We start from the raw sequence: 25,564 nt of genomic DNA, 5'->3' as shown, positions 1-25,564 counted from the left end.
CTCAGGTGAGAAGCAGATGGCAACACTGTGGGCCACCCCAGTGAGAAATTGCTTCTATGCCAGGGGCAACTTTCTGTGAGTGGCACCACTGAGAAACTTTAAGAATTATGATTAGGTATTCAGGAAGAATTAAAATGGGAAAGAAATCTGTAAGCAATTTCATGAGCAGCACAGACAGGGTAATACAGACACTTACCCTTTGTCAAATTCAGGTCTAATAACTGTCACACTGGCCTCACCTTTCCAGCATAATGCTGAATGCCAAAGCACAGTTCCACTCCCTTGGGCCTCCAGAAGTATTTGCATCGTAGATTATCTTCAAATTTATCTGTGTGGATTTTTATGTTGGAGAGTTACAATGTGAATTATTTCCTCTTTCAAACAAAAACTTGTTCCTTAAGCCATGAATGACTCAGAATAAGGGCTTTCAGAATAAGGCCTTGATATTAACAAGGGTGGAGAAAGATCACCGATATGATGGGCATTTATCATTATATCCTTGCTTAGTTGTGTAGCATTGTCTTAATGTCAGGCTGTGCTCTAAGATCGTATATTCTCCTGCTGTTTCTAAGAACTCCTAGCATGGACACTGATGACACCAGAGGCCCTGCCAGTTAGTTTTAGAACCTGGTTTAAACTCATCTGGACAACTTGTGACAATGTTTTATATATAAAAGAAAACCACTGAGGGTTATAATTTCAACTCATAAAAGTGAATCTCTTCCACAAATCAATTTTCCAGCTGGGGAAAAGGCTTGAAACTTTTTGTTCCTCCTTTAACACACGATCTTTGCTATTGTGGTTGAAAGCTTACTAAGTGTGAGAAACTGCTAAGCACTAAAGGCACATAAAGACTGAGGCTTCATTGCCCCAAGCACCTCACAATCTAAGTGAGGAACAAAGGTTGTGAAAAACACTGAAGATTCAAGAAGAATAGGGTACAGAATAGAGGGCCTTTGATGTCAGGACGAGGTGCCCTATATTCATCCTGTAGATAATAGTAACCTAATGAGAAGGTGGCTTTAGAAAGACTAAACTAGCTGGGATGTCCAGGGTAGATGGGGCAGGTAGGAGCCTGGAAGTCAGGAGACTGGAAAGGGCTTCTGCATGAAATCAGATTAGAGGTGGATGGGGGTACAGGGGAAGACATGAGATGGGGGCACACAAAGGAGGAGAAGCAAACATTGCCTATAGGAAAGAAGAGAGAGGAAGGTGTAAAAATGAAATCAACATGGGGGTAATGCTAATCATGTTGGCAAGAATAGGAAAGTGGGAAGGGGTTAGGAATAGTGATGGGTTTGCTTTAACATTCAAATTCTACCACAACACTTCAATTCAATTAAAAATAAGGCCTATATTCTTACAACCCACCATATAAACAAAATATGTAAGGTAAATTCATTAAAGTACACTCAATTGATGACACGAGCCAAGTTTTGTTCTAAATGTATATGCCTGTTTCTCAGAAGTTACCTACCAACCAGGGTCTGGTCAGTTGCTTGGGGAAACCGACTTTCCTCATCCAAAAGTGCAAGCAGTCCCAGGGGTTTCTGGAGGAACATGTCCAAGAGCGGGCGGTTGTCCTCATATTCCACGGGTATAGCATCAATGCCTTCATTCTGATATTCCATCTGGAGGGAAATGGATTGTGATTCTCTCCAGCCCAAAACTAGCCTTGGTACCACAAGGATACTTTGACATGGACTTTCTGGGTCTAGCAACATTGAATGCATGTGGAAAGCAGGATATGTTTTATGTGTAAAATAAAGGAATCTTCTGCATATAACACCATTAAAGCTGTGCATTTCAATCTGACTTACAAGTGGCCTATGGCAGCAGCTAAACCAGTACAAGCTCTCTCTCAAACGTGGACTTGGTAACTTATCATTTACAAACTAATGTACAAGGAAGTGAAGCTGAAAAAAAAATTTATTTTGGTGAGAAATATTGTTTAAACCAAGAAAACAGACTTCTCTTCTGCAAGGAGTTCGACAAAGGAATCATCTAGGGTTGGAAAACTAGAAAAACTCCAGATTACCGGGAAATAAATGGAAGGAACCTGGACTGAAACAAGAGTGGATGGGAGAGGAGTGCTATACAGATTTATCCAGCTCCAGAGATGAAAGCAATGCTGGTATTTTCACTAAATGTCTTTGTGTCTATCTAATCGAAGTTGAGTTTGTGCGTCCTCATGCCTGCATTAAAACAATTATCCCTGCATCGAAGAGGCTTAGCCAGAATGTTTCATTATTGCAACTACTTCATACAGAAGAGAGTCTTAAGGTTTAAGTCAAGGTTGGGGTTGAGCAGACTGCTATATAGGCTGCTGCCACAGGAAAAGAGCCCCATCCCTTGGGTCCACTAGTTTCTTACTCTGTCTTATTTATTATTAAACTCATAGAGGGATGATTTCCATTTCTAGAAAACCAAGAACACATCTTACTCCGCCCTGGAGATACCTCTCCAGTGACTGTGGCATCTGGTATATAGCAGACAGGGGATAGGGAGGGCTAGCGTAGCAGTTGAGAACCTATGTCCCGAATTCAAGGTCATCTGTGTCATTTTGAATGCAATCATAAATATTTTTAGTTAAATAAAGTAGAAGAGATACAGCATTTTGAGCAATATGCACGAAAGAGTTTTGACACAAAATTTAAATGAGTGACTTGTCACCAGCTCCACTCAAGTGAGGAAATGTACCTTTCCACAGAAATCAAGACCTTTTCCAGACAAATTTAGACTATTTAGCCAGGACTGCCTTACCCTATTTTCTCTCTAGGGTCTTTTAGTTGTTAGTCTACAGGGTTTCTGCTAAAAATTGTGGGCAGCTTGGAGACACCTTTTCCCCATCAAGTTTAGTTACCTCAGAGTTCACTATTACCTGCTCAAGAGCAAAAACATGCTGATTGAAATAGTACTGGATTTGCTCATTGGCGATGTTTATGCAGAGCTGCTCAAATGAATTTCTCTGAAAATTCTCAAATCCAAAGATATCCAAGATCCCCACATTCATTCCACCTCCTGCACTACTGCATGAGAGAGAAGAACAAAACTCTTTAGGGGAGGAAACACCCACCTCAAGAGGATGAGAATATATGTGCCCAAGTGCTTATCAACTCAAGTACCCAATTCACCCACTCATGGAAAGCAGCATCCTGCCACCCCTAAGAAAAGAAGCAGTTTATGTCTCAAACTATTTGTTCTTTTGGCCTTTCAATAGTATTTTCAACTTCTTTTTTTTTTTTCAAGCAGTAGAATCCTTTAAAATCTTACTCAGAAACTCCATGTATAAAATAAAATTTTAAAAGTCCTTTTGTTTGAAGGGGTTGCAGCTGTTGCTTATTTATTCTCCCACCTATCTACCCACAAGGATAACCGCAAGAGTACTCTTCAGAATTTGATGTGGTGAATTCCTCCACAATATAGGAAACCACTACGCCTAGGAAAGAGCAAGGAAAAGTAGTCGAAGAAGTAGGAATAGTAATGTAAGATAGTGTGCTTTAAATTTTTTCATAAAATGTCTCTTTGATTCTAAAAACAAAACCATGAAGAGGATATTATTATCCTCATTTTACAGGTGAGAAAACTGACTTAGAACATGCAGCTGATTAAAACCCATTTATGCCTGGTGTTCCATTATTGGAACACAAAGCATATGGGAGTTAGTTATTCACATCCTACTGCTCAAGGTCATCGCCAAGGTCTGATTGAAAAAATTCAAAAAATTGCAACCTCAGGCATAAATGGGTTAAGCTGTAGAGTTTGGGTGCCAAGCCAGTTTGTCCAGCTCCCAGCCAAGACTATTCTCTCAAAACTACACTTAGTGGCTCCTTCAGTCATTTGCCTCTCGGGTACAAATGCTTCAACTGTCCTGGATCTCACTGTGTCTTCTAAAAGAGAATGCCTAAACTAGCCGGGCGTGGTGGCACGTGCCTGTAATCCCAGCTACTCAAGAGGCGGAGGCAGTTGAATCACTTGAACCCTGGAGGTGGAGGTTGCAGTGAGCGGAGATCGTGCCACTGCACTCCGGCCTGGGCAACAGCGTGAGACTCTGACTCCACAAAAAAAAAAAAGAAAAAAAAAAAAAAAAGAAAATCCCAGAGAGGACCAAATGCTTCCTTTTGCAAACTCTAAGAGATAGCGGGGTCAATGACAGCTCTCCTGAGACCCTCTGCTCTCCGAGGAACTTGCCATATGTTTTTGTCTGGCTGCAGGAGTGTATTAATGCGATTCACAATCCAGCTGAAGAGCCTCCCATACAGGGCTTTGGACATGGCGTCCCGAACGTCCGCAGCCCTGTCTACAGTGTTGGCACGGATGATGGTCTCGCCCCGGGTGACCACACAGCGGGAGGTGAGGGCCTCCTGGAGCTCTTCAGGGCTAATGCACAGAACAGAGGCAGCTGAAACAAAGAGTAAGGATAACACAGAATGTAGCCAGACCTTCATTCAGTCAGTCTGTCAGCATTTATTCAACATCTACTATGTGCCAGACTCCATTTGGGTACTTTTGACTCAAAGATAAACAGGCTAGATCCCTAACCCCAAGAAGCTTCCAGACTGACACAGTATCTCCCAAACTGTTCTGAAAGCTCTTACTTCATAGATGCTTGATGAAAAAAAAAGGAAGAGGAGGTGGTCTTTTGCCAAACAAATTGGGGAAATAGCTGCAGACTGTATTCTACCCTTAGTCACAAAATACATTCGTATATTAAAGGCCCTAAAATGTCCTACAGTTTTAACACAAAAAGGTTTTTACTTCATTTAAATCAGTTTGTTTGTTTGTTGTTCATAATTGAGGATTCTCACTCTTTGTGCCACCATAATTACCCGTGGAACTTTAAAAACAAATAGGTGCCTGCTTTCTCTCCTGTATATGCTGATTTAGTGGATTCAGAATGGGCCCAACCTCCTGTATTTTTTTCAGTTTGTAGATGATTTTTTTAAAACAGCCAAGGTTAAAAACCACTGCCCGCAGTGAGCCGAGATAGCGCCATTGCACTCCAGCCTGGGAGATAGAGCGAGACTCCGCCTCGAAAAAAACAAAAACAAAAAAAAAAAACACTGCTCAAAATTACCTGCCATAGAATTCTTTTCTGCAGAATACCTGCAGCTTATGGAAGGAACACTGGTGTTCCACAGGACATCCTTGGGGAAATACTAGTTCATGAAAACATCCAGAGCCATTAGAAAGACCAGCAGGCTGGGCGAATCCCAACACTTTGGGAGGCTGAGTGGGGGGGGGGGGGGGGTGGATCATGAGGTCAGGAGTTCAAGACCAGCCTGGCCAAGATGGTGAAACCCCGTCTCTACTAAAAATACAAAAATTAGCCAGGCGTGGTGGCAGGCGCCTGTAATCCAAGCTACTCTGGAGGCTGAGGCAAAGAACTGCTTGAACCCGGGAGGCAGAGGTTGCAGTGAGCGGAGATCGCACCACTGGACTCCAGCCTGGATGACACTGCGAGACGCCATCTCGATTAAAAAAAAAAAAAGAACCAGCAAATGCTGCATTATATTTTACAGAGCCTAAAGAAGCATGTGCTTTGGCAACAACACAGTCCACAAATATCAAATAATTACCATTTTGCAAAGCTTCAGCATTGGGCACCTCACTTTTATCAGTCTGATGTTGAGAGGAAATAGCTGCAAACTCAATGTTCCCAATATTCAAAATCCCAGCCAAAATTCTGTACACTGAGTGCACCTCCTGAAAAGGACATCAAGAACCATATATGAAGGTCGTTGCCAGTCAAACTAATGAACCATTAGACCTGTAGTGGAAACTACTAGTTGTCTACCAAAGTCCATTCTCCCTCTTTTCCTGGACACACAGCAAAATTTCCCAAACTTCTTTGCAGTTACAGGTCGTCATATAACTACATTTTAACAATGAAGCGAGCAGAATGACGTGGGTCACTTCTGGGCCCAGGCCTTACCGGCATGAGCATGCCTCCTCCTCACTTTCCTTCTCATTATTGCCGGCTGGAACTCCCAGCAACACAGCCTTAACCATGCCACTGATGAGGATGCCTTAGACCAACAATTGCATAAACAGAGTTGCTCTGCAACCTGAACCTCTTATCTGGAAATGGTTATTAAGAGATAACTAATGTTCTTTGTTCTTTAAGCCACTTTTAGCCTTTTACCCTAACTAATACCAGCTCCCAAATTCAGGTATGATCTTTTGTTCAAAGCAAGAGAGGAGCCGTTTCCTTAACCTCTTTTGAATATCGCTTTTATGAAGTAGTTGGGAAGACATTCATTCATGGCTCCTAGAACGTTTTAAAGTTAAATGATGGAATATATAGTTATGAAGTCAGGAAATATTTTGAAAGACTCACTAGAAATTATCTGTGATAATTGTATATTAAATTATATTTTTATATAACAAGAAATATATATAATTAACCTTTTTTTTTTTGAGATAGAGTCTTGCTCTGTCACCCTGGCTGGAGTACAGTGGCACAATCTCAGCTCACTGCAACCTCTGCCTCCCGGGTTCAAGCAATTCTCCTGCCTCAGCCTTCCAAGTAGCTGGGATTACGGACATGCACCACCACACCTAGCTCTTTTTGGTATTTTTTAGTAGAGACGGAGTTTTGCCCTGTTGGCCAGACTGGTCTCTTTTTTTTTTTGAGACGGAGTTTTGCTCTTGTTGCCCAGGCTGGAGTGCAATGGCGCGATCTCGGCTCACCGCAACCTCCGCCTCCCAGGTTCAAGCAATTCTCCTGCCTCAGCCTCCCGATTAGCTGAGATTACAGACATGCACTACCACGCCCGGCCAATTTTGTATTTTTAGTAGAGATGGGGTTTCTCCATGTTGAGGCTGGTCTCAAACTCCTGACCTCAGGTGATCTGCCCGCCTCAGCCTTCCAAAGTGCTGGGATTCCAGGCGTGAGCCACCACTCCTGACCAACAATTGACTTTTAAACAACACAGGTTGGAACTGCACGTGTCCTCCTATACATAGGTATTTTTCAACCAAACACGGATCAAAAATACAGTATTCACAAGATGTGAAACCCACATATACAGAGGGCTGACTTTGCATGTCCTGACTGCAGGACTCGAGTATGCTTGGATTTTGGTATATGAATTGAGGGTTCCCGGAACGAATCCCTCACATATACGGAGGGACTATTGTATTTGTTCTTTGCTCCCAGTTCCTGGCACAAAAGCATCTAAAACCCTTGAAAGTGAGTGATAGGAATGCTAGGAGTCTTTCGTTATTTACAACAAGCCCCTTTCAATCATACCTGAGTTTATACTAAGCAAGTGACTCTTGGTGGACCTCTAGATAGCTTTAGGATGGAGAGCTGGTTGCCAGAGGAACCAATCATGTGATTAGAGAGTTCGAACTTTTGGGTCCTCCTCAACCCAATCTCTGGGGAGCAGAGAGGGATTAGACATTGAGTTAATCACCAATGGCCAACGATTAACCAATCGTGAATATAATGGAACCTCCGTAAAAACCCCTAAATGATGAGATTCGGAGAGTTTTCAGGTTGGTGAACACATGGGTGCCGGGAGAGTGGTGTGCTCAGAGGGAATGGAAGCTCTATGTTACTTTCCACATACTTTGCCATATGCATTTTTTCCATTTGACTATTCTTGAGTTGTATCCTTTTTTTTTTTTTTTTTCCTTTTGAGACAGAGTTTTGCTCTTGTTGCCCAGGCTGGAGTGCAATGGCGTGATCATGGCTCACTAAAACCTCCACCACCCAGGTTCAAGTGATTCTCCTGCCTCAGCCTCCTGAGTAGCTAGGATTACAAGCGCCTGCCACCATGCCCAGCTAAATTTTTGTATTTTTAGTAGAGATGTCATTTCACCATGTTGGTCAGGCTGGTCTTGAACTCCTGACCTCAGGTGATCCACCCGCCTCGGACTCCCAAAGTGCTGGGATTACAGCCATGAGCCACCACGCCCAGCAGAGTTGTATCCTATATAATAAAACAGTAATGGTAAGTAAAGTGTTTTCCTGAGTTCTAGAAACTATTCTAGCAAATTATCCAACCTGAGGAGGGAGTTGTGGGGACTCTCAATTTATAGCCAGTCAGTCAGAAGTATAGGAGACAGAAGTATAGGTATCTGGAGTCAGGGTAGTCTTGTGGGACTGAGCCCTTAGCTTGTGGGATCTGATGCTAACTCCAGGTGGAGAGGGTCAGAATTGAGTGAATTGTAGGACACCCAGCTGGTGCCAGATAATTTGCAGGTATGGGGGAGAAAAACCCACATATTTGGTATCAGAAATGTGAGTAAAAATGGTTCCGATTATCTAAGCTCTATTTTTATATTGAAAGTTGAATACATATGTATCATTAATGGTAAAAAGAAATTAAGGTGTATTGACTTATTTAAAAACTTACATTTTCTATATGTGAAACAACGAAATATATAGCCAGGAAAATTTTGCATTTTATGCTTATAGACAGAGAAAAGTACTTTCACAAAGATACTCAGGCAGGTAACTTGATTTGGTACTCTACACAGCAACAAAGGAATAGGAACGGTCACCAGACCATTGATAAAGCATTGCTTCACAGATTACAACTTCCTATAAACATTACTCAGTAAAGCCAAAAAAAGGAACACAGACTATAATAGTGACATCTGCTGGATACCTGATAATGCTACAAAGACAAATGAAGATTTTAAACCAGGCTTCTACAATGGATAAATGTTATTCTTCCAACTTCTAAATCAAAGGCAATATGTCATTTTTTTTTACTTTAAGAATCATTGTTTAATCACCCAACTTAAGAGTGGCTAAGGAGAACACCTACTAAGTAGGTTTTCTGGGACTTGCTCGGATTTAACATGACAGCACCTCGTTACTTTGATCAATACAGTGTGAGGCTTGCTCACTACACTGAGCAACTCCCACAGAGGCAGATCCCAGGGGGTAAAACAGAGACTCTTGCAGTGAGTTCTACATCAGCTGTTTCTATATCCAGTTATCTCAAGAGGTCATCTGAAACTCTCAGTACTCTTAGAAAAAAATAAATGTATTTCCTGTAATTAAAACACACATCACACAAAGACTCTCTCTCTCTCTCTTTCTTCATGTATTACAGTACAAGCTCTGAAACCTCCCAAAATAAGACTTCCAGCATTTCACCGCTGGGATAATCACCATAGAAAATGACTGTCAAAGACTATACCCTTGAAACCAGCATCTTGCCCTGTTGCTTCTCTGGCACTACCCTCTTCAGCATAGTGCCTAGACAACCATTTAAAGTGAAAAACTATCTATGACCCTGAGAAAAACTTTTAGGTTCAAACACTGTGTGAATCACTGAAATTAATGGCCGATTGGGTCTCCTTCCTTGATTTAGTGAGAACTAACAGCGGGGTAACCAATGCTCACCTTATTAAGGAGTTTATATTTCTGGGCTATTCCATCCACTTGACTCCATCAGTCCTAACCTTGGGTTAATTAGTTCTCCCTTTCTGATCTAGGAGCCTCTGCGTTCAGGTTAAAACATCAGTTACACTCATGGCAAAATTCAATTAGTTATATGTCCACCTGAGGGATTACTCTTCCTGCCTTAAAACTTTTCAATCACATTTTTCTTATTGTCTCCCCACAGACAGCCAGGGAAGGTTTTTTCACCTTCTTTACCTTGTCCACTTTCTCTTGCTTCATCTCCAGCTACAGAGCCTTTCCTGGCATCTCTGCCTTTTCTGCAGAATCTTGCTATGCTGCTATCTCTTTTTATTTCTACCAGTTTTCAACTTTCTATATTATAAAGTGGAAGAGCTTTACTCAAGAAGACCAAGTCCTCCAACTGGGTTTCTCAATTTATTGTTGATGAGTATAAACTGTTTCACTGCCAATCAACAAAAGTGGGGAAGAAAGAGCATTTCTCCATCAAAGCCCCACTGCAGGATGTCTGATATTTTCTTCTCTTTTCTCATAAGACACTTCTTTTGATGTAGTATTCTCTTGATAGAGTTGAGGCTAATTGAAAAGTTGAGAGAAAACTTAGTTTTCTCTGTTAGCCTGGTGCTACTCTAAGAAAATCCCCCTTGGCCTGGCTCATAGGCATCTCCGGTAGTTGTTTCTCTGGTATATCCCTAGGAATTTACTTCCGTTCCCAGTCTCTCCTTCCTTTCTTTCTTTTTTGTAAATCTCTTCAGTTTTTCATCAGTTCTTCCCTAAGCACTGCATTAGGACCAGCTGAAGGACCTCCCTACAGGCTCTATTCCATCACTTCTCGGTCTCCTTTGCAGAGGCTCACAACTTTTGTCATCTTAAAAGGCAATGGTATCCTATTGTCTGTCATCAAGACATTAGAAATCCTCAAGACTCCCAAGTCATATTTTCACATATAATCCTTCAATCTCTCTTCAGAGCAGTACTCTCTCAATTCATAATCTATTTTGAAGAAAGGGAAGAAATTTTGCGCCGATCTCAAAGGCTTCTCCCTAACCTCTCCAACGGGGATCTACAATTTTGACCAATTTTGACCATCACGTAGATCATCTGCCCAAAAAGTTTTCATGTAGCATTAAATAGAAACATATCTAAAACCCAATTTATGTAATATGTTAATTCCTACCAGGAAGACAAATATAATTTTAAACAAAAATAGTATGGTTTGGCTCCAGAAATAAGAGTTGAAAAGCACAATCTTCACAATAAGGTCTTAGGTATAATCCCCCAGCCCTCCACAAGGAGTCATCATCATTATTAGTGTAAGACTCCTCCACCAGGGAAATTTCTTTACAATAAACTCAGGGTCAAGTGTTCTTTCAGATACTTTGGCTGTTGTCCCAGAATTAAAATTCATGCTCCTGACTCCACACTAAAGTCTGCTACTCATAATTTTGCTGTAAGGGTTTGAGAAAAACTAAAGGGATTCCTGCAGGGAACTAGTGACATTATAAGAAAGGAGAAGAACCATAATTTTGATTGACTTGACCAGTTCATTTAAGCTTTATCTAGAAATGTCTGCCAGAAAAACTTAAGAGAAAGTTCTGTTACATCAGCATTTGGCATCTGTTTTCTGACTACCTTCAACTGGATCTTTCTGAATTTAGTCACACTACTTTTTGAGTTTATAAACATAAAGTGAACTGAGTTAACTCAGCAAAACAGGTTGTCTGCAGAGATAGAACCACAGAATTCAGAGTTGGAGAGATAAGATCCTGCTTCTTCCTTTCACTTCTAAGGTTGCAGCTTATATAAATTGGTTTATTTCCTGTATTAATGTGGGACATGGTGAAAATATACACACATAACACCATTACATTCTGGTTATTCATTTAACAGTACAGACCAGGCACAAATTAAAAATGTTCACCATCTTTTACATTTTTTTCTTTTCATGTTTATTCATACAGCCATTCATTTATTTCTATTGTACCTTTTTTCCCAGAGGGGCTAGGGATGGCTTACTTCAGGGACATATACTTAACATACTTAATTCTTCTGTTTTTAATGCTTTAGTGTTGTTGTACTAAAACAGATTTTAACAGTTTTCAATGTTGTTTATCCTGAAACAGATAGCATCTGTTTTATTATTATTAGCAGTACATTGCTATTATTAGAATGGCATCCTTATATACTTTCTTTTAACCCACCTAAGCCTGAGGTTGCAATTTTTTGAATTTTTGCAATCAGACCTTGGTGATGACCTTGAGCAGTAGGGTATAAATAACTCCCACATGTTTAGCATTCCAATAATGGAACACTAGGCATAAATGGGTTCAGCTAGGATCAGTCTCTTCACAGCATTCTATAACTATATTTGTACTCAAAGAAAACAAAATATTAACTCTATTAATGATTATTAACCTTGACTTCTCTATGGCTCCTGTACCCTTTTAAGGACATGTGCCCCTGCGTACTTTGGCATGACACAAGTGACTTTAAATTGCTCCACTGCCATTCCTACCATGCTTTAACTCTTCTGGGGATGCATCTTTGACTTAAAAAAACTGTTCTATAAGTTAATAACCACAAAGGTCCTTTAACAATGCTAGAACCTGTTTAATTGCTCCCCTCTAAGAAGCCAAGGAAAATATATTTATATTTTTATCTGACCTTTGGGATTTTCCATTGTCTGTCAGTTTAAAGTCTGCGGGAGGCTGACAGAGAAAATTAACAGCTGGCTAGACAGAAAAAAAAGAAAGGTACTATTATGATTAAAAGCAACCATGCAGGGGAGGGAAGGGCTAGCCAATCATACTGCATTACACAGAAGTAATCCTTTATCTGGAGTGGCCATCCCAGGGTAACTGGAGTGTCTTGTAATCTAATCCCTTAAGATTTAACACTCTCACCTACCTCTTAATAATTCACCCCCTTTGTTGGAAAAGCAAAAGAATCTATATATTTTGCAAAATTGATGGCATGAAGCCCAGAAACTATGACATAATGTATCACAGAATAATATTTGAGCCTAGGGTTATAAATATTGTCTGTCACCCCTAGCATATATTTAATACAGACAGCCTGTATCTAGGATGATAAGGGTAGTAGAGTATTGGCCGGGCATGGTGGCTTATGCCTGTAATCCTAGCACTTTGAGAGGCTGAGGCAGGTGGATCACTTGAGGTCAGGAGTTCAAGACCAGCTTGGCCAACATGGTGAAACCCCGTCTCTACTAAAAATACAAAAATTAGTCAGGCATGGTGGCACACACCTGTAATCCCAGCTACTCGGGAGGCTGAAGCAGGAGAATCACTTGAAGCTGGGAGACAGAGGTTGCAGTGAGCTGAGATCCCGCCACTGCACTCCAGCCTGGGTGACAGAGTAAGATTCTGTCTCAAAAAAAAAAAAAAAAGAAGTAGTACAGTACTTAGAGCTATAGTTAATAATGTTATAGTTAATAATGTGCAACTGTGTACCCTGGAGAAGGAAATAACTGCAAGAAAGTTGAAAGGGTTTTAGTTAATTTGTCTTGTTACCTAAGGAGCTACTTGCATAAATATATTTCTGTGACTTCGGTGTCATCTACATATTCCTGTACTCCTACCCCCCGTTCACTTTAATGGTTGAAAGAACCCTCAATCGGAAAACAAAACAAAACAAAACAAAACAAAAAAACCCCATAGTATTGTTTTGGTATTTGTTATTACACGTGTAATGAATTGATGACAATGATAACAATTTATCAGCACATGGTCCTTAAAACAGTGCTCCCCTAGTTTGATGTTCACCTGGACTTCTCGTTAAAATGATTATATTCTGATGCAGTCATTCTTGGATAAACCTCAGGGTCTGCATTTCTAATAAGTTCTCAGGTGATAACAACGTTTCTGGTCCTGGGACCACACTTTGAGTATCAAGACCTTATAACATGACCAACATGGCATTTGAAAGCAAGTATCTTATCCCAAGTGAGAAATACCACATCTTTACTCACATTCATATAAGAATATTGTCACTTGAGTTTCTCTCTTGATCATCACTTACTTTGTCCGTGAACCCTATAATCCTGAAGCAATGCTGAATTGCTTCGAATTGTCTTCTGTAAGACTCCTTGGAAGTTATGTCGTGCATCACCCTTCCAGTTTCATCAGCTATGTACCTAAATGAAGTGGAGCATGACCAAACAGAATGAGCACTGACTTGGAAAGTGGTACAGGCATTTCCATTTTTTGTTTGTTGTTTGTTTAAAGATGGGACCTCACTCTGTTGCCCAGCCTGAAGTGCAGTGGTGTGATCATAGCTCACTGCAGCCTTGAACTCCTGGGCTCTAGTGATCCTCCTGCCTCAGCCTCCTGAGTGGCTTGGACTACAGGTGTATGCCACCACACCCAGCTAATTTTTTTTTTTTTTTGAGACAGGGTCTTGCTCTGTCACCCAGGCTGGAGCGCAGTGGCATGAACTTGGCTCACTGCAGCCTCGACCTCCCAGGCTCAAGCAGTCTTCCCACCTCAGCCTCCCGAGTAGCTAATTTAAAAAAAATTGTAGAGACAGAGTCTCACTATGCTGCCCTGGCTGGTCTCAAACTCCAGGCTTCAAGTAATCCTCCCACTTCAGCTTGCCAAAGCACTGGGATTACAGGAATGAGCCGCCACACCCAGCCCATTTCCTTTATAGTCTAATACTGTGGTAGAATAATGATGCAAATGGCTGAAAAAAAAAATAAACCATGTGCAGTTGAGTTTTTGAACTTTCTAGACAATGAAAATGGTGGATACTTCCTGCCACCTCATCCTGGGCAATTTAGTTAAATAGACTGTGAGTTTCCAGTTAGGAAAACAGCTCCATTTACTTCCAAGTTTGTCAACTGCTAATTGTACATTCATCAAAAATTAACAACCAACCCCCCTGACACTTACCTAGGAGGTTTTTCCTCAGGAAGTCTGAAGTCAGAAAGCTTCTTTTGGTGATGAAGACCAGCATAAATATAGTAAAATATGTGAAAATTTTTCTCTCCCCTGAAAAAAAAAGAGACTTTAGTAATAATATATTCTGGCTTCCCCATCCCAAGTGTTTTACACCATTTCCTTTCTGTACAAAAGATGATTCCATGGCAAATTTGTATTTTCAGGCAATTAAATATTATAAATCCCACTTACCGAATAGTGATAGGATTAGTATAGTAATTGTCATAATGTTGCATTATTAAACACACTTTACTACAAGCAAAAGGTTTCAGAGAATGGGACATTTACAGGAAACAGCTCAAGTTACATATGTTGAGCTCTTTCTATTGCAGCCCAAATGCCTACTGCCTTCTGCTTGTACCACATGTTGCTTCAGAGACAGTGAGGTGCAGCTTAGAGACATCAGCCAAATCCTCTACTTTACTGGAGCCCTAGACAGGAAGTGGCCTGCAAGTCTCACAGCAGGTTAGGGAGCAGAATTGGTCCAGAACTGAGGTCTTCACTCTCCCAAGCTGGTATTCTTAAAAGTACTACTCAAAATGTCATTCATTAGTCTGGTCTCCTGCCATCCACCTCTTTTAGGCTACCCTGGCCAGGGTCCTTTCAGATAGGTGCTACTCTGAGCATAGCCTGTGGACTGCTGTCAGTTTATAACAAGAGAAGGAACTGGTAAGTGCATGCCTAGACATTTTATAGCAAGTGACATTGCCATGACATCCAAGAGCATGATAATTTTTCTGATAATTAATTTGCATTGCATTTTACAAAGGTATTAGTTCAAAATGGGTTGGAGATTTTTTTTAAAAACTGGTCCTTTAGCACAGAGTTTGAAAAGCACTGCTCCACATCCCCTTCTTTCCTCTGGAGGAGGACAGTCTCTTCTGTAGATACCCTTGGATTTTGGCAAATCTTTTCTTTGGTCAACCTAGCTCCATGAAAAGAAATCATGTCTTTCTTCTCCCCTTATCTGCCTTTGTGGCATGGCCCCCATTCTGTTCAGCCTCTCCTGGGTCTCCTCATCTTCCTTTGGTTGTTTATCCTGTCAAAGCCCTTCCGTGACATTCTTTATCCCTGCCCTGTATTCTAGATGCCTCTACTTGCCATTTCTCACTCACTTGTTCACTTAACTAATAAATCTAGTTAAGAGACAGGGTCTCACTCTGTTGTCCAGGCTGGAGTGCAGTGGTGAGGTCATAGCTCACTGCAGCCTCAAATTCCTGGGTTCAAGCAATTCTTGCACCTCAGCCTCCAAAGTAGCCATGACTATAGGCACACACCCCCATCCCCCGCTAAGGTTTTTGTGTTTGTAGAGACAGAGTCTCACTATGTTGCCCAGACTGGTCTCAAACAAGCTATCTTCCTGCCTTGGCCTCCCAAAGTGCTGGGATTACAGGCGTGAGCCACTGTGCCCAGCCCTTATTTTTATTTTTTAAAAATAAATTTTATTGTGTATATTTAAGATATACAACATGTTATAGGATATATATAAATAGAAAAATGTGACTATTCAATGAATAAACATATTAATTGCCAGTCATGGTAGGCACTATACCAGGTGCCAGGGATACAGGACTAAAGGGATTCATGTTCTCTGAGTGTCATTATAAGAAGCCAAAATGGCTACAGGGAAACCAGTGAGGGGGTCCAGGTGAGAAACCATAATAGCTTGGATAGGGTAATGGTAGTGGTGATGGGGAATAACAGTAAGCTTAAATATTATATATATTCTGGAGAAACAACCAAAAGAACATCCTAATAGACTGAATGAGGATGGTGATGGAAAGAAACCTAGAGTCTGCCTCCTAGATTTCTAGCTTGAGCATCTAGTGATGGTGGCATCCATCACTGAGACAGGAACTGAAAGGCCTGAGATGAATGTCACTTGTTCTTTAACCTCTGTTACATGTGCAGGCTTTGGCTGGCCCATCTTAGTCTTACATTCCTTTAGCTTTTCTACAGATCCATCTAGTTCTCAATTCTTCCAAGCTTTTCCTGCCAATATCCATCCCTAGCATCACTTCAGTTTCATTTTCATCCCTTTATCTGTCAAGATTGGCTAGGCTTTGTTATGATAATAAACACCCCCAGATCTTAGTAGCTTAACTCAACAAAGGTTTAGTTCTTGCTCAGAGTACATGTCCATGGCAGGTCAGCAGTGGGGCTGTGCTCACTGCAGTCACTGACGGGCTGTGGCTGGCAAAGCAGCCCCCATCTTACACTGTGCCAGACTCTGGAGGGTTGCCATTACATGCCCACTTGCCAGAACCAGTTATATGACCACACCCAGCCACACAGGAACCCTACAGTGTGCCCAGAAGTGGGTGAACCCCAACAGTTAGATGAACAGGACTGGGACAGGCCCCATCTTCTCTTCATCTCATTTAATTCTCATAACAGCCTTGTGAGGTTGACATTATTATGCCCATGTTGCATATGAGGAAAGTAAGGTATATGAATATTTACATTAATAAGCAACATATCACATTAAGTGACCTAGAACTCTCCTCACATTATCTTTGTAAAAGACCACTTTACATTTGAACACAGAACACTATGCTTTCCATTCTGTCAGAGGTAGCTCCCTAAATTTTAAAACCACCCTAAGCTGGGGAGACAGAAGCAGGGGACCTCATAAAAATTAATCAAAAAGCCACAGGGAAGCGTAAATGACTCTGACTCTATCTTTCATTTGTTTAATGTTCATGCCAGTCCCTACTGCGTGAGGAAACTGCAAGTACATGATAGAGGAAGATGCTTGGGTTTTCAACCCAGAACAATTCCTGTAAATTCTACTTGCACAGTATCTCTCAGACTCCTCATCTTCTCTCCATCTCCACTGCCACCGCCTTAGTCTAGGCCAGCATTCTCTCTCACATGAATTTGGCAACAGCCTCCTAATCATGTCAACACAATCCTTGCATCTCCCCCAGTCCATTCTCCATTGAAGCTAGCGTGATCATCTCAAAATGCAAGTTGGGTATGGTGACTCCCCTGCTTGAAAACGTTCAGTGGCTTCCTGTTGCCCTTAGAAAAAAGTTTGAGATCCTTATCCTGGTTCCAAAGCCCTGCATGATTTGGTCTCAGTCTTATCTTTGCCACTTTTCCTCCTTACTCTGGTCCCCACCTCGTTGCCTAACTCCTGGTGATCCTGTGATCTCATATACAGGGAGCCCCTCTTTCTCCCTAGACTAGGTTATGTGTCGTTCCGTTCTCTCGTTTCACCTTAATAGCACCTACTTTGCTTTCTGGTGCTTATTACAATTGTTCTACATTTAAGTTTACTTGTTTAATGCCTGTGATCCTCCCCTACTGCTTCCTCATATACCGCATACTCTAAGCCCCGTGAATACAAGAATCTTTTTTATTTAGTTTACTCTTACAAGCCAACACAAAGCACAGCACTGGCAAACAGCAGGGATTCAATAATGCATTAATATGGAAGTGCGGAGCCATGCTCTTGATAAACTCTGGTGTCCTACAATAATAATAATAGCTACTATTATTAATAATTATAATAATAGCTATTATTATTATATGAAGAGTTATTATTATAATAGGAAGAGTAGCTAACACTCTGATAGTATGTACCACACTAGTGGTTATATTATTATAATAGGAAGAGTAGCTAACACTGATAGGGTGTACCACACTAGGCATTCTTTTAAGTAATTTTATATAAATGAACATGTTAATCCTCACAACAAACCCATGAGGTCAGCACTAGTAGCATTTCCATTCCACAGATGAGGCACAGAGAAGGTTAGTGAAATGCCCAGTGTTACACAGTGAGTATCAGAACTGCATTTGAACCCAGATCAAAGTCTGTGCTATTGATTTCTATTACCAAATGCTTTCCCTAAAAACAGAATAATTGTTTTCTCTATCTGTCTCAATCTAAGGAAAAAATTAACATGTGAAATATTCTTGGTGTCTTTTTCTTTTTTAACAAACAAGTTCAATTTTAAGGGGCCTCAGGGTTTTAAAAAATGTCTGCAATGCTGCTAAATTCTACCTGACACAACCAACTCAGGAGAAACAAGCATACCCATCCCTAAAGCACACCCACCCCAGCCCTTTGTACTCTTTCCATTAATTTCTTTTAGGTCAAAAACTACCACTGATCCTTTGCTTAAATAATTCTTTGCCCTTGGGGAGAGTAGGGGAATGTTAAGAACAAGAATGAAAACTGAACCATTAAAATTTCCAAAGTCTCCCAGTTTTTACTGCAGGGCAAAAACACAGTGATAAAGTAGTGCACCTACGCTGCCTGTTTTATAACTCTGGATTTTTCAAGGAGATATTCAGAGATTCTTGCCCCCATCACAACTCCAGTTGGTGTAAACATCATTTCCAGATATTTTCCAAAACGGCTCGAGTTGTCATTGATGGCAGTGCATGAGTTCCCAAAGGCTTCCACCAGGGAGTTGACTTGTAGAATTTTCTCTCTCAAGGTCTGATTATTGGCCTGTGCCAAACAGAGAACAGTCAAGAAGAGACTCCAGAAACATTACACCAGCAAAGTTGCCAGGCACCCATCCCTTGCCCACCAAAATCCACATTGTCTTTTTACAAAGAGCCCCATTTGGGGGACGTTAGCATCAACCACCAGCATCATTTTCTCATATGAGCAACTCCCCCGATCTGCATATGAATCGGATTTGGCTAGATTAGGACAGCAGTTTTAAAAATCCAGCCATATTTCATTTAAAATCCTTGACAGATAAAACACCTAACCAGTTTAGAAAGATTTTAAAATAGATCCCGTAACTTTTCTGGCATTTATCATAATAGTCTATAAAACTTATCTAAAAAATTCCATACATTCTTTCTTAGTCACCTAGTACACTAATTCAGAGTGTAAGTAACTAGTAGACTATTTTTGAATTCATTCTTTCAATATTGATTTCACCAAGCAGAAAATTTTCATTTCCCTCAACTTTTGCTCAAAGGCTTCTATTTTACATCCTTTTAATCACTATAGTGGCTTTCCCTGATCCTGTTCCTAGTGCTTAACCATTTTTACTACTTAATGGCTGAATGTTTCTATTACATTGAAAACATGAAAATTAATTGCCGATAATCTAGTAAATTTGTGCTGGAATTATTCTCCTCCCTACGTGAAAGAAGGATAGCATGCTGACATCTTAAGAGGCCTCGCTATCAGGAGGCAAACATAGCAAAGATGGAATGTCTTTATGTAAGCCCTAATTAAAAAAAACCCAGCACTTCCATCATTTATCAAATATGCAGTTACTCTGTAGGAACTTCTCGCCACAATACGTAAAGCAGATTAGTCAATACCTTTCCCAAGAAAGTCAAATGCTGAACAATCAGGTGGGCGCTTTCTGTCTTCCCAGAGCCACTCTCTCCGCTGATGACAATGCACTGGCACAGAAAACGGAGCGTCAAGTGAAGAATTTATAGCACAGAAGCAACTTGCATGCTTCATATAACATCCACTACTGTACACCTTAATTTTTCACTGAGAAATAGATCTTAGGCATCTTCCTATTTCAGTACATAGAGACCTTCTTCAACCTTTTGTACAGCTACTTGTTGTTCCATTGTACAGATTTACCATAATCTGTTTAATCAGTCCAATATTGGGATATTTGAGTTTTTGCCTTGTAACTATAAACAACATTGCAATGAATAACCTTATACTTAAGTCATTATATTTTTATGCAGGTTCATCTGCAGGAGAAATTCCTAGAAATGGAGATGTTGGATCAAAAGGTAAATACATTTGTAAATTTGACACACATTACCAAATTGCTTTCCTAGAGACTATACCAATATGTGAAAGTGCCTGCTATCCTGTAGCCTCAACAACAGAATGTTAGATTGTTGACAATCTAATAGGTTAAAAAAATGGTATCTCAGTGCAGCCTTATTCTGCATTTTAAAAATTATGAATGAGGCCTCCTTCCATATGCTTAAGAGGCTTTTCTTTTACGTGATCTGTTCATATTGTTTGCCCATTTTTTATTGTATTGTTGATATTTTTATCATTCATTTCTAGGAGCTCTTTACGTATAAAGGAAATTAGTGGATGTGGTATAATAAAGATTATATATTGGGTCTTTGTCCCTGGTTCCTGGCACTGAGCTCCTAAAACCTTTGGAATTTCCAAGAGTGGTAGGAGTATCTTTTGTTATTCACAAGGAGCCCCTTTCAACCATACCTCATTTTATTCCTAAGAAGGTGGTTCAAGGTGAGCCCCCTAGACAGCTTCAGACTGGTCATTAGAAAGACCAAACATGTGATTAGAGTGTGGGAACTTTCAGCCCTACCTCCCAACTTCTAGAAAGAAGAGGGGATTTAAAGATTAAGTTATACAAATTCTTGAACAATGAGATTCAGAGAGCTTCTGAGTTGGTGAACACATTGGGGTGCTGGGAGGGGGATGTGTCCAGAAAAGGCATGGAAGCTCTGTGTGCCATGCCCCCTTCCTCCCCCCATACACCCTGCCCCATGTGTCTCTTCTATTTGGCTGTTCCTGAGTTACATCCTTCATAATAAACTGGTAAATATAAGTAAAGTGCTTTCCTCAGTTCCTTGAGTCATTCCTAGTGAATTATCAAACCTAAAGAGAGTCACAAGAACCCCTGGACTGGTATTCGGCTGGGCAGATGTGTGAGAAGCCTAGGTACTCCATTTGCAGCTGGCATCTAAAGTGGGAACAGTCTTGTGGCACTAATCGCTTAATCTGTGGAGTCTGTGCTAACTCCAGGTAGTGTCAGAATTGAACTGAATTGTTGGGCACCCAGTTGGTGTTGGAGAATTGGTTCGTGCTGGAAAAAATACAACATTTGGTGTCAGAAGTGGTGTCAAAAAAGACAACACAGTGAGGCAACTTCTTAACTTAAAAACAATATATATTTCTCTCCATTTACTTCCTCCCTATGAAATCTATGGACATTTTACAAGTATCTGGGAAAGGTAAGAATTTGGAAGAGCTAAGTTTCTAAGCTACAGTGAATCCGTGTATTCCATTTTATAATCTACATTGTTATAATGTCATCTATTACTCAACAAACCCCAAAACTGGGACCTTCCCAGATCTTAGGAAATCCACACAGTGATACCCTCAGAAAATTTGCTTGCCAAATTAGACTACTTCTATTTCAAACAGAATAAAGAAACAAAGAAAAATATACCTATTGAAAGTAAAGGAGGGATGAAAGATTAGATATATGAGCAATGTGAATTAGAAGGCTAGAAAGGTAAAATGGATGAGCCTGTGTTTAGTATTGAGTTTAAGGTTTGTTCATTCTCTACCCAATCTATCACAATTTTTCAGCAGCTAAATGGTGTGGTGCATGGTCACTGTCAACCTCTGTGCAATATTTCATACAAAAAAGACTGAATCATGAAAATTCTAAGACCTTAATAGGAAAGAATTTCACTTATGCCATTCTATATGCTATTTTTATTACAATCACTGCCATGTAATCAGGTTGTGTTTGCACTGTTCTCATCATATTCATATTAGAGACATTTTTATTATATCTTATCAGAGAAAATGAGTGCTCCTCATGTGAATGTTTTATGTTTCTTGAAAAGCATTTTCACATTCTCGCGATGCTATGGCTTTACCTATGCTCAAGTTCCACAGAGCTGCCACTTCATCTCCTGTCTTTTTGGGTCAGCACCAGCAACCAGAATGGAAAGGTTTCAGGAAGACTTAGGAGTTGACGAGGAAGACAGAACATGTCTTAACTGGGTGACTCCGTAGGAAAGGAAGGTGAGTTCTTACCTGGTCTTTGCTGAGAGTAACCATGCACTGGTAAGCAGCATCTGCTGTTGCAAATATGTGAGGGGGATTGGAGGCGCGTTTCACCCCATGATAAAGTCTGGAAAACTGAAGGAAAAATAATTAAAGGAAACTCTCCCCTGGACCATCTAATACTCCACTACCTATTGCCCATGAAACCAAGAATCTGTCACTTATTAGGGTACTTGTTGCATTAGGAAGACTGTAGGGTACAGGTTCTGGAGCCTGCAGGCCTGAGTTCAAATTTCACTTCTGTACTTACTGGCTTCATGAGCTAGTAAGAGGGAGTTCACTCTATGCTAAGTCTCCCTGTCTGCCAACTAGGTTTAACAATAGCACCTGTCCCACAGGGTGTGAAAAAGTGAGATAACCCAGTGTCTAACATGCAGTAAGCACGCAATAAATGTTAACTATTATTGCTATAGTTTGCTTTAAAAAGGTATCCTCAAGATGTAAAAATTCCATCTGTATTACATTACTATCTGCAGTTTGGAGTATATACATCTAGGGTAGCCTAATTTTATTCTTACTTTTTCTTTCTCTTCATTTGCCCTTGTGAGTTTTAATTTCCTATTAAGGAGCAGTATGCTCTTAAAACATCCCTTACCTGTGGAGAGTATATGCTTAGATTCTGGAAGGGGTTTAAGGCAATTAAGATGTCTCCAACATATGTGTAAATTAGCAAGTCTGCATAACGTTTCTGCAACTGATGGATAATTGTATCCTAAGAAGAGGATAAACGGTATTGAGAGTAAATATTATTTCCAGTCAAGGGATAGATTCTAAAAATGACAACAAATTTATTCTTCCAAGAACATCTTTCTCTAAACGATGAAAGTAGTCTATTTAAATCATACAATGACCCTAATGATCCTAATTCATTAAAACAATGCCAATATTTGCCTTGAAAGAAAAAATAGGAATACACTGAAAGAATTAGGCCCACTTAGGACTTGCTAAAAGACACTGAGATATCCAACAAAGATTTTACTTGTTATTGTGAAAAAAACTCATCTCAACCAGTCAAAATGTTGTATTTAAAATTTTATTTAATAGGCTGTTCCTACTGATAGAGCACCGACAGAATGGTAAGTTAATTTCTCAAAGCACTGCACTTAAAACCTAGGTGGCATAAATACAGAATTAACCACTTTTTATTACACTTGAGTGATTTAGACATTGAAAGTAACAATCCCCAGAGTTAGACTCAGCATAAACAGGTCCAGTGCAATTAACAGCTCTATTAAATATGCATATTTTAAATGGGGATTATCACAGACTTCAAATTTAGAATTCAAGCTATATTAACTTCACTATTTCCCTAAATGAAGCTCTTTCTTATGAAGAACAAACAACTTCTTAAGGGTTAATTGAAATATTTTATCAAATTTTATCAAACAGAAAATATTTTCAGCTGATATAATCCATCATTAAGGCTACAATATAAAGAGCTTTATTGCAAAAATCCAAATCCTTTTCTCTTCATCATTCTAGGGGCTATCTAAATAAACACAGCACAGGATCATAGTCACAGCAACTGAATGCTCCCTGAACTTCATCCCATAGCTACACAAACAATTAAATTTTCAAATGACCTTAGGAGGACATGGTCTACAACAGAAAGTTCAGACCATTCACATGAAACAAATGTCTTCAATGAGAATTGTCTACTAAATATTTAGTACCTCATCCAGAACCTCTAGGTTGACCAAATCATCCTCAAGGCAGTATTTTTCAGCATCTTCCACATGATAAGGTCTTCTGGTATGCATCCTCTCATGCCTAGAAATTTATCAAGAGAGTTTAAGCATTAAGACAGCAAATAATGTAGCAGAAAGCAGGCAGCAAGCATGGCTCATTCACAATCTTATCACATGATATGTTCAGAGACTTCAGAGACAGGGACAGGAAGTCCAGTCCAGGTCCCCAAGCTTTTCCTGCCACTGTAGAACTATTGGGATAAAGTGATCTCCATAGTTCAAGTCTACTTCCTGCCAGAGTGAGGAGTGTTACCAAATTGGCCCACCTAATACACATACTTGCTTTTCTTAAACGCCAAAGACAGCACTTCCAGAATAAACACCTCTGACTTCTGCTCAGTGTCAGGCACATAGTTCTCACTGGGGTATAGCCATAAGTGCCTTACTTCCCTTGAGGTCCCCTTGCTCTATCTACCAGCACCCCCCCTCCAACTTTTGTGGTAGTTTGTAACCTACAAAACACTTTCAGAGATTAATATAGTAAATACCAAATAATTGATCATTGTTTATGTTTTTTCTTATTTATGTGAAATCCCTTTGTGACCCTTGTCCCATCCCACTCCTCTCTCCTGAGGTGACCACTATTTGATGGGTTTCCTTCCAGTCTATTTTTAAATATTGGTCATATACATATAGATACCCATGAGCAATATACAGGTTCTGTATGTTTAGTTATAAAAATGATATCATACTTAGGTTTTATACTGTAAGCTTACTTTTTTCATTAAACATCATGATTTTTAAACTCTATTTATCCATCTATCTACCTGTCTACCTTACCCACTTACCTACCTACCTAGTTCAGTCACTTTAATCACTGGGTAGTATTATACTTTATGAATATGTACCTATTTATTTACTCAGTCCGATGGGGGAGGTTGTTGTTTTTAAAATTTTATTTATTTAGTAATTTTTAGAGATGGGGTCTTGCTCTGTCACCAGGCTGAAATGCAGTGGCATAGTCATAGCTCACTGCAGCCTCAAACTCCTGGGCTCAAGCAACCCTCCCCGCTCAGCCTCTCAACTAGCTGGTACTAGAAGTATGCACTACTGTGCCTGGCTAATTTTTTAAAATTATTTTTTGTAGAGATGGAGTTTTGCTTTGTTGTCCAGGCTAATCTCGAACTTCTGGCTTCAAGTGATCCTGCCACCTTGGCCTCTCAAAGTGCTGGGATTACAGGCATATGCCACTGCACCCGGCCTACTCAGTCCTATGTTGATCAACATTTAGGCTGATTCCAATTTTTTTGCTACTAGTAATAATGCAACACTTAAAGCTTTATACACATCTTTTTGTGTATATATGTGAGTTTTTCTCCTGGAGGGCACTGTTCACTAGGGATTTAAAAATCTTGTTTGATAATCAGTAATATTCCCCTCTGGTATACTAAAATATAGCTCTTTAAGGTTTAAAATTAATTCAAGGTCAAAGTAGGCCGTCCCGTAATTCCTTTCATAAACTCATCACTCCTCAATGCAGTTTAGGAGGAAAGCATTGGCTAGAAGAGCTCTGGACCCTAGTTTCAGAGTTGCGAGCAATGTGGTATGAGACACTCAGCAAATCCCTTAACAGCCAGTATATCAGTTTTCTTCATCTACAAATAGAATTACTCATAACTGATCTGTCTATCTCCCAGGTAGCTGTGAAAGCACATATAGTCATGGATATAAAAATGCAATAAAG

General features: G+C 40.1%; 1 protein-coding gene across 1 annotated transcript in view; it reads right to left on the bottom strand.

Moving 5' to 3' along the window:
• The window catches only part of MYO3B (myosin IIIB), a 446,006-nt gene that overhangs the window by 252,519 nt on the left and 167,923 nt on the right, over positions 1-25,564 (bottom strand). The window contains exons 8-19 of the mRNA XM_055379151.2: positions 23,806-23,902; positions 22,728-22,844; positions 22,103-22,207; positions 19,645-19,728; positions 18,606-18,808; positions 14,296-14,394; positions 13,424-13,538; positions 5,580-5,706; positions 4,192-4,402; positions 2,882-3,029; positions 1,478-1,631; positions 240-328 (exon numbers count right to left, since the gene is read on the bottom strand). Coding sequence (XP_055235126.1) covers positions 240-328; positions 1,478-1,631; positions 2,882-3,029; positions 4,192-4,402; positions 5,580-5,706; positions 13,424-13,538; positions 14,296-14,394; positions 18,606-18,808; positions 19,645-19,728; positions 22,103-22,207; positions 22,728-22,844; positions 23,806-23,902 — 1,549 coding nt within the window. The remainder of the gene's footprint in view (positions 1-239; positions 329-1,477; positions 1,632-2,881; positions 3,030-4,191; positions 4,403-5,579; positions 5,707-13,423; positions 13,539-14,295; positions 14,395-18,605; positions 18,809-19,644; positions 19,729-22,102; positions 22,208-22,727; positions 22,845-23,805; positions 23,903-25,564) is intronic.

Source organism: Gorilla gorilla, chromosome 11, assembly GCF_029281585.2.
Source record: "Gorilla gorilla gorilla isolate KB3781 chromosome 11, NHGRI_mGorGor1-v2.1_pri, whole genome shotgun sequence".
Taxonomy (NCBI): domain Eukaryota; kingdom Metazoa; phylum Chordata; class Mammalia; order Primates; family Hominidae; genus Gorilla; species Gorilla gorilla.
Note: the sequence above shows the minus strand (reverse complement) of the source record. Positions and strands in the feature narration are given on the sequence as shown.